Source organism: Vicia villosa, linkage group LG1, assembly GCF_029867415.1.
Source record: "Vicia villosa cultivar HV-30 ecotype Madison, WI linkage group LG1, Vvil1.0, whole genome shotgun sequence".
In the NCBI taxonomy this organism is placed as follows: domain Eukaryota; kingdom Viridiplantae; phylum Streptophyta; class Magnoliopsida; order Fabales; family Fabaceae; genus Vicia; species Vicia villosa.
The window spans coordinates 80,318,718-80,334,682 of record NC_081180.1 but is presented as its reverse complement, the minus strand read 5'-3'; the positions used below and the strand labels follow the sequence as shown (position 1 = coordinate 80,334,682).

The 15,965-nt window shown below is 32.4% G+C and overlaps 2 protein-coding genes across 2 annotated transcripts; both read left to right on the top strand.

The window, feature by feature from the left end:
• The first annotated feature begins 154 nt into the window (after positions 1-154).
• On the top strand, positions 155-1,539 carry LOC131643303 (uncharacterized). The gene has a single exon (XM_058913492.1). It carries the CDS (start codon positions 506-508, stop codon positions 1,028-1,030), a length of 525 nt encoding a protein of 174 aa, XP_058769475.1. The 5' UTR covers positions 155-505; the 3' UTR covers positions 1,031-1,539.
• Positions 1,540-12,036: 10,497 nt separating this feature from the next.
• Positions 12,037-12,623, top strand: LOC131610551 (uncharacterized). Its single transcript, XM_058882524.1, has one exon. It carries the CDS (start codon positions 12,104-12,106, stop codon positions 12,530-12,532), a length of 429 nt encoding a protein of 142 aa, XP_058738507.1. The 5' UTR covers positions 12,037-12,103; the 3' UTR covers positions 12,533-12,623.
• Positions 12,624-15,965: the final 3,342 nt, after the last annotated feature.

Below are 15,965 nucleotides of genomic sequence, written 5' to 3'. Positions count from 1 at the left end.
GACTTTGATATTTCCTGCCCAATATTGGAGCCTTTTAAGTCATTCGTTACGATATGTTCTTTTAGTAATTGTTAAAATACTTTTGTTAATAAAAAGTGACATGTTAAATAAATTAAGCAAGGCTACTAGTCATTATTTGACGTATTAACATTGTTTTTAAAATGCATCGTAGCGTTTGCGGCTTTGCTTCATGATACTTGTTGATTTAAAAATTAATGTGTGTTCCATTATTATACTACTATGGTGAATTGGTATTGAATGATGATATAAGTGATTAGATAGGAAACAAATCCAACGTGATGCAAACAGAAAGATAAGAAGGTTCTTGCTTAGCGTAAGGACTATTCAAATAAATCAACACGCCACCTCCATTTTCCAAATATATGGTCCCCAATATCTCTTTCTTGGAATTAAGGTTATTTTTATTTTACGCCCAAACTTCCACTCCACCGTCTTGAAAAAGTTTCAATAATTGAACCCCTAACAACAGAATACACGCACAATCATGTCTTATTTAGGTGGAGTCTTGTATATTCCTTCCAAACACAAATTGCAACTCTTAAGCTTTTTCAATTCCAACAAAATGCAAACAACATCTCTTGCACTATTACCAATCCCTCCTTCATCATGCAGTATAATACGTCGCAGTGCACCATTCATTTCACAGAAAAACAAGAGTTTTATCTCTGCTTCAAAAAGAGAGTCATTTGGGCAACATTATGATGGCAAGATGGTGGATGAAAACATGATCATTCTAAGAATGCGAATCCGTGAGATTGAGATGCTGGAAAACAAGTCTAAACCTCCTTCTCATTGGACAGAATGGGAGAAGAAGTATTTTGAGAATTATGGTTCGGATGTATGTGATGGAGTTGGATTGTTGCAAACGATGTTGATGAACACTAGACCTGGCTTAGTTGTGGGCATTTTAGCTATGATTATGCTAAGCATGTCAATGTCCATGTCACTACTTGTGTCTCAAATGATGGAGTTGGCCAATGCCTCAATGCTAGCTTTTTCATCTATCTAAATTTGGGAACGGCCAAACATAACAAACGAGAACAAAGATAAAATCAGAATATAGTATTAAGTATTTCGTCAAAGGTGCTATGGATTAGAGAGCTGCTAGTATGTTACAATTGTTACTTGTTCATATTTTTATTTCACCAATTTCATGTATGAATTACGGTAAAAAAAAATCATAATTTTCTTAGCATACTTTTTTTACTTAAGTTTTCATTAACATTTTGTATATTGAAAAACTCCAATAACATTTTTCTTAAAAATATTTGTAAGTAATGTAATTTTCTCAAAATTATTTGCAAGTAAATATATATATTTTTTATAAATTATAAATGTAATTATAAAATCTATTTTTTTTAACATTGTAATTTAGAGTCAAATTTAAATATAGAACCTTAAGATAATCAAAGGAGGCCCCAACAATCTCATACAAACACTTTTAGTGTTAGGTCGTGCAGAATTATACATGTCACCATTCAAATTATACATGACACCATTTCAAGGGTATCCTTTTACCATTATACCCTTGCCTAAAGTTATTAATTTTTAAAACATATGCGTTTTCACCGAAAATTTTGAAAAAATATCGGATTTTTAGAAATTTCCATGAGTTTTTATCGGACATTTTGAAAAAATTACCGGGTTTTTTGCAAAAAAAATAAATTTGTACTACCATAAATTTGAAATTTTTGATAGTACAAAATATATATATATATATATATATATATATATATATATATATATATATATATATATATATATATATATATATATATATATATATATATATAATATTTTTCAAAAAAATATATAATTTTTTTTGAAAATTCTATCGTAAATTTTATTCTTCACCCCACTAACTTGTTCAAGGGTAATTTTAAAATAAAAAAATGTAGGGGGTGACAGGTCTAATTTTGGGGTGGCATAGTCGCAGATGAATAAGATTGATACACCACGGACCTAAGCTTATAAATTAAATCTCTATAACAACGATCTAACCTATATAGCATACAACTAATGTAATAATGCACCACAATTAATGAATACTAGAAAATAAAAAGGAGATAAGGGAAACAAAAACGATATATAGAGATATATAGTGGTTCGATGTTCATCATCGCTTTGCCTACTCCACTCTTCAATGATGTTGAAAACCGTTGGAAAATAATCACGGTCTTCCACTATTTTGATAAGTTTGATTATAAGCATTTTGGTTACACCAAACTATCAAACAATAATTCCTTTTGTTGATACAAATACTCAACAACTAACAAAAATAAGATCTCTAAAAGATCTTGATCTAATAACCTGCTCCAAGTATTCGTATGTGGCAATTCACTTGATCCAATCGATTTCTTGTCTGAGCGATTTCCATTATCTAAGCATTGATTGGAAAACTCCCAACTTTGTCAGCGAGCAATATTTTTCCAACTCTACTAAATATGGAAAATTTCCACCTCATCCTTACAGACAATTAATACTTGATCTCACCAAAGTCTTCCTTGGAGTATATTGAAACTCTCTCTTGATAGATAACAACAAATACCAAATTGCATTCAAGAAATTATTTCTGCACCTGTAAGAAACAACCAACTTCACACAAAAACATTCGATACCTTAATGCACCCCTAGCCCCCCCACCAACACTCAATCTTTAGATATGAATGTCCTTAACAATCGGAAAAGACTAAGGATGAAGATGATGAAAAATGTAAGAATATCTCACAAATACTCTAAAAGCATAAGGTGTTAGTCAAGGGTTTAGATGAATGTGAATGAAGAACACACACATACATGGTTCTCGTAAATTTCTAGGCAAATAGGTCTTGGTACTTGGTTGTTATCAAGAGCTTGAATAATCATGAACAACACAAAAAGATTAATCAACTCACTATCTCTAATTCACTTAAAATAACAACAAATTACACAAGAACAAGATGCAACAAAAATAGTAGAATGAATATGATATAAATTCATAATCAAGAAGTTGTTCTAGAGAAGAAGAGAAATACTCACAGTGATGGGTATAAACACACTAAGAAGATAAGGCAAAATCACTTTTGTCTCTATGGGTTTTACCCATACGTTTAATTCTCTTGTTGCTTTCATTAAAGAAACAACTATTTAAATCAAGGATAAACAATGGGTCTTGTGAAGCCTTAATTCAAATCAAGTAGAAACTTTTATCCAAATCAATTTAAGCAGAGCCCAAATATAGCTTCATGGAAACAATTTATTCAAATCAATTTTTACACTTGATTTGGATCACACGAGGTTATGATTCGAATCATGTTCATTTTATGATTCAAATCAAATGGTATAGAGGCAATTTCCAATTTTCACAAAGCTACTGATTCGAATCATGTTTAATGTTTTACACTTGATTCGAATCAAATAACTCAATATCCATATATAAGAGTTCTAACTTTTGATTCAAGCTACGCCTGATGAAACGACAAAGTAGCAACTTGCTAGGCTAAAAAAGAAATAATATCATGGATCAAAGACTCTTATTTAATTGAGCAAGAAGAGTTCTTAGTGATACAACAACATAATAGCTGAATAAATTACATTACAAAATGAGATACGAATATAGTACATGCACCGGAATATCAAATGAATAACAAATTGTAAATACATAAGTACTAAAAAAACTGCATTCAAATTGGCAAAAACATCAAAATAAATAAACGATATCATACATTACCGTGATTGTACTTTCAATATGGTTGCAAAAAATGGTAGGGGATGATGGGGGAGGTTTCCAGTACCCAGTGTCAGGCTTTCTCTAAATTTTTCCACGCTTCTCTCAATTGATGGCACAAGTTTAATCAACAATTTTAGGGATCTTCTTTCAATGGTAACTCTTACTTTTCATCCCCCTAGAAGAGTCACATGACTCCCTATGGAAACAATTTTTGGCACATACCTCATGTGGAACCTAAGCCTCCTATACATGCTCCTCTTCTCCTTCCTTCTCCTAGAACCTTTGTGGCTAACACTCCCCCTTCCTCATCTACCTCATGGTTCCCTGACTCAAGTGCTTCCTATCATGCCACCAGTGAAGCTAGCAACCTTTAACAATTTACTCCTTTTGAAAGCCTTGACCAAATCTGCATATGCAATGATCAAGGTTTACACATTATCTCCTTTGGTTCTAGTTCATTTTGTCTCATTTCTAACCTCACACACAACTCACTCTTAGTCATCTGCTCCTAGTTCCCTTAATCACTAAAAATATTATGAGTGTTAGTAAATTTTCAAAAGACAAAAATGTTTATTTTATTTTCACTGTTGATAAGTGCCTTGTCAAATCACAAGTCATTAATGCTAAGCTTCTTAAGTATCATGTTAGGAGTGATGGATTATATGAGTTTCCTCATATCTCTATATCTTCTACTACTAAGTCCTCTACTTTACCTGCTTCTATTTCTGTTAATAAAAATTCCCCTAGATTTTATCCAACTAGGGTTGATTCTAATTTCCCTAATATGTGGCATCTTACACTAGGGAACCCAAATGTTCATGTTTTAAAGCTTGTATGACAACATTGTAATTTTCCTTTTCATAATAAAGATCATATTCTTTTTTGTTCTGCTTGTTGAGTGTAAGGCCCATAGACTTCCCTCACACTCTTCACACACCACATACTAAATCCCTTTTGAACTTGTTTATTGTGATTTGTGGGGTCATATCCTAGCCCCTCTACTCTCGATTATTCATATTACATGTCTTTTGTTGATGCCTTTTTTAAGTTTACCTTGATTTATTTGCTTAAAACTAAATTTGAGGCTCTTTCTATTTTCCATCAATTCAAGGCTTTGTTTGAAATACAACTTGGATTTCCTCTCAAGGCTATTTAATCTAATTGGGGTGGGGGAGTTCAGGCCATTTACAAAATGTATGGTTGATCTAGGTATAGTTTACAGAGTGACTTGTCTTCATACCCACCATCATAATAGTGAGGTTAGGAGAAAGCATAGGCACATTGTAGACCTTGGCCTTACATTTCTCACTCAAGCTTCCTTTCCACAGACCTACTAGGACCATGCTTTCTCTACTACAGTCTATCTCATTAATAGGCTTCCCTCCTCCTCCATTAATTTTAAGGTCCCTTACACCTTATTATTTCATATTTCTCATAACTATCGTTTTCTCAAGACCTTTGGATGTGCCTGTTTTCCTTTGCTTAGGCCTTATCACAAAAACATGCTCAATTTTAGGTCTCAAGAATGTGTCTTCCTAGGTTATTCTACTACTCCACAAAGGTCATAGGTATTTTCCCCTGGTGGCAGATTGTACAACTCCAAGGATGTTCTCTTCAATGAGGGTAGATTTCCCTTTTCTGAGCTCTTTTTTACCTTGTCTTCATCTATTTTGAATTCATGTCCCTCAAGAGATAAATGTTGCACGCGATGTCCTAGCAACATGTTCGACAAGTTAAACCAGAACCACCATACTTAACTTGTACAAGATGATAGAGCAGAAAAACAAGAAATAATATAATCAATTGGTAACTCAGTTTGAAGCAACCTGCACCTTTGTTTGGAGGGTTGGCTTCCAAGCCAAGAAAGAAAATTCACTATTATTAGCTAGTACACTAGTATTACAAGCAACAACAAACCCTATAATTTCATACGACTCTTCCTAATACTATCCAATGACTTTCTATTCAGGTATCCCCCTAAATATGAGAACCCTTCTCACTTTCTCTCAAACACTAACCCAAATGTTTACACTTTTTAATCACTAAACCTTAGTGATCAACCTCAATCACAACTAGGAGTGATGTTTAATCTTACAACTCAACTAGACAAATCTACTATGCCAAGTTACTGAAACATATGGGTGTACATAAAATAAGGACTCTTTTGAACCCTAAACTCTATTGATCTTCAATGTACGATTTGTGTCTTCAAAGCTAGGATAGAGCTTCGTATATAGCATAATTCTTCTAGGCTTTTCCTCATGGATATTTGATTTGATTTCGTCCAGAATTGATGCAGAATTTGTTGGATATTATTTATGCCACCAGGAGGGATAAAAGAAATGTTCTTTTTAGCTCCAACCTTGTCTCTTGGTGATCCAAAAAGCTACATATTGTGGCCAAATCCAACACTGAGGCTGAGTATCGAAGCCTAGCCCAAGCTAGTACTAATCTATTGTGGGTTCAGTCTCTACTTCACAAAGTACACATTCTTAATAAGTCTCCCATCATCCTATGTGATAATCTCTTAGCTCTCATGCTTGCTCACAACCCTATCATGTACTCTAGAGTCAAACACATGGAGATTGACTTCTTTTTTGTAAAAAAAAAATGTTGGCCAAGATGCTTTAAGTTGTGCATATCCTTGGTTCTTACCAGCTTGCAGATGTCCTCACAAAGCCCTTGGCTTCTTCTAAGTTTCTTGAGTTTAGGAACATACTCAGGTTGTTCAATCCCCATGAGTTTATGTGTGTGTGTGAGGAGGGGGATATTAGAGTAACACTAAAAAAGTTCATACATAACTAGGCTATGCTTGTAACTTCCAAGACAGATAGATATCAACTTGGCATAACCTGACCTGCTATAGCAAATTATCTAATTGTTAGTATAAAAACAGCTAGGCTTGCTTTTGTAACTAACTTTTGAAGAGAAAAGAAAGTTTGTTAAAAAAAGTACTTAATTATGGTTTCTATCAACTAGACAAATGTAGAAAGTTATTAGTAGTAGTTATTGGTACTCCCTCTATCTCACAATAAGTGTTCTCTTTCCAATTTTTATTTGTCTCAAATTATTTATCAATTTAGAATATCAATATAATCTATCTAATATATAATTTCAGAAGAGTTTTTTGGCAAGTCAGGACACGTGTCAATCTCACAGCAAGAATACTATTAATATCCTTTCCTCTTTTGTAAATTTACCTCTTTAACTAATTACTTTTTCATTTATATTTTAATATTTTCACGTTTCTATTAAACTTATCAAAAGAGACTTTACATCTTCTACTATTAATGACCCTGCTATCAATAAATCAGATTTCTTCGTTTTCCAATACTGCAGCATCCATGGCTTCCACTATATAAATGCTATTAAATATATAGGGGGTGGTTGTTTCATGGATACAAATGTTATTCTTCGGAGTATGACATTGCAATTCGCATATTCTTTGTTTGTTTCAATTTTGATAAATTATACCCGGACTCTTTATATTTCCAGGAATAAGTTTTGTTCATGAATTTTTTCACTTTTATTCTCATGTCAAAAGATGAGAATCTTACATTCTCATAAAAATATAAAATAAACAACCATAATTTCCCACTCTCATATTACTTTAACACATTTAGCTTTTTAATTTTTAATATTTAAAATTTAATTAAAATAAAATCTAAAAAAAAATTTGGGAACTTTGTTTATTTGCCAAACACATTAATAAAAATAAAGTTTCTGACAAAAATATTCCTATTTCCAAAATTATAATTTTAATCCAAGAAACAAATACATCTATGATGAAAAAAACAACTTTTCTATAATAAGAAAAATAGAACGGTGGTCTAGATTAAATGCCACTAAGAATAATTTCTAAATTCTCCTTTCTCATGGATCATGAGGGACGTGATAGAGTGTCTTTTAGAAAATGACTCTAAAAATTAAGATAACTAAACACCACAAAATTCTACAATTGTGACTAATTTTTTACTATGAAAACCTTCAAACATTACCAAGTCACAAGTATTTATTGAAGTTTTAACTCTCATAAATGTTTTTATTGGGAAACTGAAAAATAATTTATGAGAGTTTAGACCGGAACAAATGTGTGAACATTTTTTGACGGGAGTTTGAAATTTATTGATGTTAAAATTGACTCGGAATAAGATTTTACGGTCTAGTGAATTGGATATTGATAATGAAAAAAATGTATGAACATTTTGACTATTAAAAATTTGTGACAATTTGACAGTTAAAATAGCAAATCTTTATTTTAAAAGACAGAATCATCTTTAATTAGATGAACTTCAGCCACTATTAATAATTAGAGATGTTCAAATTCAAATCAATTTAAATAAAAATTGCGATCTAAAAAAAATTTAAAAACCGCAAAGAAATTAAATTTTATTGAATGTATTTGGATTTCATTTTGTGAGAACCACACGGTTCGGGTTAGATTTCGGATTGATTTTTCAAAACCAATACAAACCGAACCGCATGTATATATATATATATTTTTATTTATTTATATATATATATATATATATATATATATATATATATATATATATATATATATATATATAAACTTAGTTTAATTTATTTATTTTTATTATTTCATTTATTTCAACCATAATTGGTAACATTAATTTTACTTTAGGAAAAGGCAATACAATTCCTTTTTGGCATGGTAAGTGGATTGGGAGATCACCTCTAAAGGCCACATTCCCGTCTGCATTCAATTTGTCGCGTCGACCGAATGCTACGGTATATGAGATGGGAGGCTGGCAGGAGGATTCTTGGCGCTGGGATTTGGACATTTCAGGAGACATGCTGCTGGAAGATCCAACAGCTTTGATGGAAGTTATGGAACTTTTGGAAATTTTAGCTTCAGCAAAACCTGTGGAAAGGAAGAATGATAGTTTTATATGGTGGCCGGCAGAGGAAGGAGCATTCACCGTGAAAAGCTGCTATCTATCATTGCGGGACAGACTCGAGGAAGACACGGTAGAAGCGAATAAAACAACAGCATTGAACTTGATTTGGAAATCTCAAATTCCGTCAAAACTAAAGGTATTCGGGTGGAGAGTGCTTCTTGATAGATTGCCGTCGAAAATTCAATTGGCAAGGAGAGGCATAATTCTGAATGAACAAGATAAAATGTGCGTTTTCTGCGGGACTGAGTTGGAAGACTTAGATCACGTGTTGTTCTCTTGCTCATTTTCCAAAAATGTGTGGAATAACACAGGAAGTTGGTTACAAATTCAGATGGTGGAGGGGGGGGGGGGGGGGGCTGGCATTTATCACTTAGAACAGTGTATTATAGCTCTCAAGGGGAAAGTAAAGAAGAAGAAAATATGTTTACTCTGGCTGGCAACTATATGGATAATCTGGAATGCAAGGAACAAGCTTTGTTTTGAGAATGAACCTTGTGTATTAGAGGACTTGGTCGCGAATATAAAAGTGGTGTCGTGGATTTGGCAAGCGATAGGTTCGCGAAATAGAAGATGTTCTTCTTTTTATAATTGGGTGCACGCACCTCTGGACTTCATTAATTTGTAATTGTTAGTTGTTTTTCGGGTTAGAGTACCCCTTGTACTCTCTATATATTAAATCTAATATTGCTTATCAAAAAAAAAAAAGTATTTTTATAATATTAATAAAAGTATAATTTATAATTTGAATATCTAAAAATCGATCCAAATATAAAATCTATAATTTATTAATATTTTTATAATATTAATAAAAATATAATTTATAATTTGGATATTCAAAAATCGATCCAAATTAAACTGCATTAAATTGGATCGGATCAAATTGGATTTTTTTTAACATATCATCCAAAATCAAACTAAATCGCGAGTAATGGAAGCAATTCCCATTTATCTGATGATGACGAACCGTATTTCCAAGGCGTGTATAGATGAAATTCATAAGATCCAAAGGAATTTTATATGGGGTGACACTGAGATAAAGAAGAGATATCATGCAGTTAGCTGAGATACGAGAGCTAAAAAGTTTGGGGGTCTCGGGCTTCGTAAATTGCATGTGATGAATGATGCATGTATTATGAAGTTGGGCTGTAAAATGATTAATGGTGATAATGACCTTTCGTGCAACATTCTTAGAGGGAAGTATAAAGGTGATGGACTTAATGGAAAGCTAACTTTTAAGATTACTGACTCCAACCTTTGGAAAGCAATTACTAAATCCAATGAGAAATTGTTGGAGCATGGGCAGTGGAGGATTGGGGATGGGAAGAGTATTAAGGCCTGGAGTGATCCTTGGGTGCAGCAAGGAAAGTGCATATAAGAGCTGAATGTGCATATACCGGAAGTTTGGAAGCATGCCTTAGTGTGTGATTTGGTGAGTGAGGAAGGAGATTGGAATTGGAAGGCTTTGGAGTGGCTCCCTTTGGATATTCGGTTACGCATTCAGACTTTCGCTCCGCCTGGTATAAATCAAGAGGAAGATAAATTTCTTGTAGCAACTGAAGAAGATGGATCTTATACAATCAGCCCTATGTACGGATTCTTATCTAAAGAAGAAGGCTCAAATGATAGAGCGGCTTGGCAGAAGGTGTGGGATTTGAGGGTGCCTGAAAGAGTCACGGTTTTCATTTGGCTGCTAAAGCATGACAAGATTTTAACAAACAACAGGAAGAATGGCTATGGTTTAAGCAGTGCAGGGTGTGACTTGTGTGGCAATGCTAACGAAACTACTCTGCATGTCATGCGTGATTGCAAATATGCGAGATCAGTTTGGGACACAAAACTTCCAGCAGGCACAACTCATGCGTTTGATAATACGAATCTGCAGGATTGGTTTCTTCTTAATGTGTGTGGTGATGTTCATAAGGATGTCATACCTTGTGGTCTTGGAGAAATAAGGAGAAACATGTGCAAAATTTTGTGAGGCCCTTGCAGATGGAGAATGTTACAATGGAAAAGGTTAGGGCCTATAAGGAAGCTTTGCAGGTGAGACATAAAGTTTTTGACAGAGAGAAGGAAACTGAGAGGATTCATTGGTGCAGGCCGTGGTGTGGCTATGTCAAGGTGCATGTAGATGGTGCAAGAAATAACCAGGGGCTTTCCGGTTGTGGTGGGATCATTAGGAATGCGTCGGGGAGTTGGATTATTGGCTTTATAAAGTTTGTTGGGTGCGGTAGTGTTTTGAATGTGGAGCTGTGGGGGATTTATGAGGGTATTAATCTGGCCATGCAACAAGGCTTTACGCACGTGGAAGTTGAATCTGACTCAAAGAAAGCGGTGGATATCCTTTGTCGTAGTTGGGAGCAGCGCTATGGAAGTTCAAATTTGGTTCATCATACTCGTGATTTGATTACTAAATTTACTAGTTGTGAATTGGTGCATTCGTTCCAAGAAGCTAATGTTTGTGCTAACGATCTTGCTAAAGTTGGTATTGGTGTTCAAGGAGGGTTTAAAGTTTTTTCTTCTATTCCCCGCTTTTTGATGAAAAACTTTGAGAATGATTTTAGAGGAGTGTCTTCCTCTAGGATTATTACAGTGTAGTCTTTTTTCCTTTGGGATTTGGCCCTCCTTTGTATCAAAGAAAAAACTGAATCGCAAATAAAATTATCTATTGATTGAATGAGTTTTTACTTTAAAACCGATCCAAATCGAACCACGAACACTCCTACTATTAATTAGATGATTTCTAATTACTAGTTCGACCAAAAAAAACTAATTAAATATATAATAAAATTGATTTTAAACTTCTAAAATCATTTATTGATACTTCAAACATTGAACCAAACATAGCCGTCTTTTTATTTGAGAAGCAAGACGCAACCGAAAGTTCCTTGAACCAACACTTATAGATTGTATTTTTGCCAAATGCCATTAATTATTGCCCTGCTGGAAATTGAAAACTCGATCACACTAATCAAATTATCTTCAATCATTGCTTCAATAGTAATATACTAATGCATACAGACAATATACAGAGAACTTGAAGCTGAAAGTGGAAATTAATAAAATAAAAACGCCTACCTATTTTAAGTGTGTATATACAATTTTTCAACTGAATATTATTTTTTTATTCTTTTTATAAAACTGATGGAGTAACAATTAACCGCCATTACACGAGCCACTTTCACAATTTGACAAGTGGGTATTATAAACACGTTTTGATAAAGATTATTGCAAAAGAATAAAAAACACGGTTCTGCCGCACTTTTTTTTATATTATTTTTTTAAAAAAATATTCATTCTTATCTAGGCTCACTTTTTTATTAATTAATTATTCACAGCAAATGGAACCTTCCCATAAATGCCTATAAATATGATATGTCATTGTTCTTCCCTTCAAATACCTACCAAATCAATCAACATTTTCTAAACAAGACCAAAAAAAAAATAAATCAATATGCAATCCATTTCTTTGATAAATTCCACCCCATTATTCCACCAATTTTCATCAACCAAATCAAAGGATTCTAATTGCAAGAAATCCATTTCATTTGTTCCAATTATGGCTTCCAAAAGAGAGAATAATTTCGGTGGTGGCAAGTTAGTGGATGAAAGTATGATAATCCTACGGAAAAGGATCCATGAGATGAACATGATTGAGAAGAACTATGAAGCACCTTCTAATTGGATGGAATGGGAGAAAAGTTGCTATTATACAAATTATGATTCAATCATATGTGAAGCAATGAGTATTTTACAGACCAAGTTGATGAATACTAGGCCAAGTGTTGCTTTTGGGGCTATGGCTTTTGTTGCTGTTAGTGTTCCATTTTCTTCTTTTCTTGTTTTTGTTCATCTTCTGGAATTTGCTAAATCTGTTTTGTGATTATTGTAATGTTTTGAGTTAGTGGTTTGTTATTTGGAAAAGCCAACTAATTCATTTTAAATATATATATATATGCAATCTCATTGAAATATAGGCAATCTCATTGGGTTCTATTTCTTTCATAAAGTTTAATTAGTTCTTTGATCTTCTTTCATAGAAGTTATCTTAACCCCAAAGTTTGTATATATAGTATGCGTTAAGCATCTTCATCCCCATAACGTGGAGAACACATTCAAAATTTAGTGGAGCCATTTTTCTAAGGGAGTAGAAGTTAAATTCTCTGCTCCAACAAGTTGACCAATTAATAGCGTACACAATAGATCCAGGATTATTAGTAAAATGCAAAATCATATGATTCATTGAAGGTTTAGCACCAAAAATATCCAAACTATGAATACATTTCCTTTTTATATAGAGCACTGGACTAATAATAAAACAAAAAGATATACTTCCTTGTCAAAATTGGTACCTTGTCATGTCTCTCTCGTTCAATTTGGAGAGAGTCCAAGGGCTTGTAACGGTAATTGAATCATTTCCATCTACAAAGAAAAACATCATCTTTTCAATTAACCTTCTTGATGATATTGAAGAGACAGATTAATAACAATCAGGCATGACATGTAATATATAATCTCGTTTCTATTGTTTAACAATTTCTGTTACCGTATATAATTCAAAGCTCTTGGGTTTTCTTTGCATAACAAAACTGACTGCGGCTGATTGCTTTAGGGAGTTAGTAGCTTGAAGTGTTGAGATTTCATTTATTGAAAGAATTAAACAGATTCAAATGTGATTAAATCTAGTAGAACATAGAAATAGATATATCATAATATCAGCACAAACAAGAGTTTACAAATATTATAATAAAAAATCAAAACCACAACAAAATAATCATATAAATTATAGAGTTCATTGACCAGAGTGATTAGATTAGATACAATAAACATAGCAAACCACAAATCATCGTCATATTGATAGTTGATAGATACAAATATAAGCAAACACAAGCGAGATGAAAAACAAATACAAGAAAAACAATCTTTCCAAATTGTGAAAAAGAAGCTGCTAAAGACAAATGCAAAAACCAGGTAGAATAGGTGAAGTACCTGAGACGGGAGATGGGAGACGGTGGCTGAACATTCTGACGGTGGCGATAGCGGTGGTGTTTATTTTTTGTTTTTTGTTTTTATGATTTTTCATAATGAACCGGGCTGGCCTGCTTGATTGCTCAACCCGAATAGTTATTGGGCCGAATGTGTTATAGTATATAACTAGATCACATTTTTCAACTACTTTTGACACCTCCAACTTGCATCCTCGAGACTCGTACAGATACTCTTATGTAGAAACTGTTGCGACGGTTTCTTTTATAATTTTAAACGGTTTCTTTTATAATTTTAAAGTATAATTGTTATTTATAAATAAGATTTTGTTAAACAGTGTCCTCAGGATAATGGTTAAGCATTTAAAAATAAAATTTATAAAGAATTTAATATTTCAATTTTTGAAACATTAAATACGCAGATTACAAAGATAAATTTACTATTTTTAAAGTCTTAACCATTGCCTTAAGGCTACTGGTTAGCATTTCTCGTATAAATATTAGAGATATTCAAGAAGTACAACAACCTTAATCTTAATAATTTAAAATTGAAGGTAGCACAAATGAAAATTTCTAGCCGACAAGTGGTTTCACCACCCATCGACACATTAACAATAAATTTAATTATAATTAATAACATGTTTGATTTGATTTTCGAAGTGACAAAAGTAAGGGTAATGTTAATTTGTTTCTTTGGAACACAAGTTAAGAACTAATTGAAGAAAGAATATATTGGAAACTGTGCATTAATTTTAATGAAAGTATAAAATTACTTTTTTTATTGTTTTTTTCGAGACAAAATGTCTACAAGTACGTTTCTTAACTTGTGCTCCAAGGCACAAGTTAGCATTACACTAAAAGTAATTTTAGCGGTGTAGAATTGATTTTCAATAATTTTGATGTGTTTGGTTCTTTTAATTGAAAGGAGAGAGAATAATAAATATTTAAAGATATAATAGAAAAAATAGCATTAATTATTTATTGGAATTATGAAGCGACTTATATTTAAATATAATTTTTTTTAAAACGACTTATAATAAAAAACGGAGAGAATAATTGATTATGTTGAATTATTTCATTTGAATACATTAAAATCGATTATTCAACACTTTTATTTAAATAATGTATCTAATCATAAATTAATTACATTAACTCAATTTTATTAAAATAAATTTTACAAAACTTAATTATTTTAAAAATAAATTTTGTTCAACGTGAATCTCACGCTAAGAAATTAACAACTACATTAGAAATACATTTCAACTAATATAAAGCAAAAAGTAAGAAACTAATCTTTATGAACGTTGTCCACAAAACCTTTTGCCTAATCACTAATAAGTACAAGAAAATATTGGTGTTTTGCCCTACAAAACTATTATTCTAATCACCAAATAAATGCAAAAAAAAAAGCATTATTTTCACAAGACATTGTAATTTAATTTATCATTTATTATCAATAAAAGAATAACTACTTAGTAAAAGAAATAGGAAAAGAATAAATACTCCAAAGTAATTATAATCTTTGAGAATTGCTCCATTTTAAGGATTACTCTCACACTCGAGAAAAATCAAAATTGTCAGTAGAATTAAAAAACGTATTTCGACCGCATTCACACACATTTCATTCGTCTTTGAGTTAGACTAAAATATTATGTCAAAAGCTGATACGGAAATGCAATTTCACATGACTTTTGGAAGTGTATTTCTGTAAACTACTACTGTACCAGAATGCAAAAATGAAACAGAAGCAAAAATATGGATAAATTAACACCAATAATTATTATGACATACATAGAAAATGAAACATTATATAGATAATCGTTAACGTAAATCGAATAATACATTTCATCAGCAAGTAAGACGTTTCAACATCTTTAAAATATCTTCGGTCGATCTCACAATCTTTGCATCCAACTAGATCAGGCATTTTTTCATAACAATGAAGGTGGTTTATCGCATATATTTCGCTGATTTGTGGCGGATTCATGGGTATAACCGGGAGCCGCTTGTTTGGTCTACTTGTACTCCAAATTAGTGGAAGGTTGTATGTGGAAGACCAAACAAATGATACCTAGCTCCACGTTGTTAACAATAATATATTTGCATCATTTATTGTTTCTATACCATTTTCATAACACTTGTCCTACGCCATTACTAATAATTTACCTGTACCATTTTCAAAAGGATCCTCCAACATTTTCCACACATATTTGGTTGGTCATATGTTGATATCTTCACTGAGGATATGCCACGTGCTTGTGCATTATTTTCGCTCAGAGGGAATCGGGCGATTGAGCCCTTCAAAGTGTATCTTGATCGCACTATAGCAGA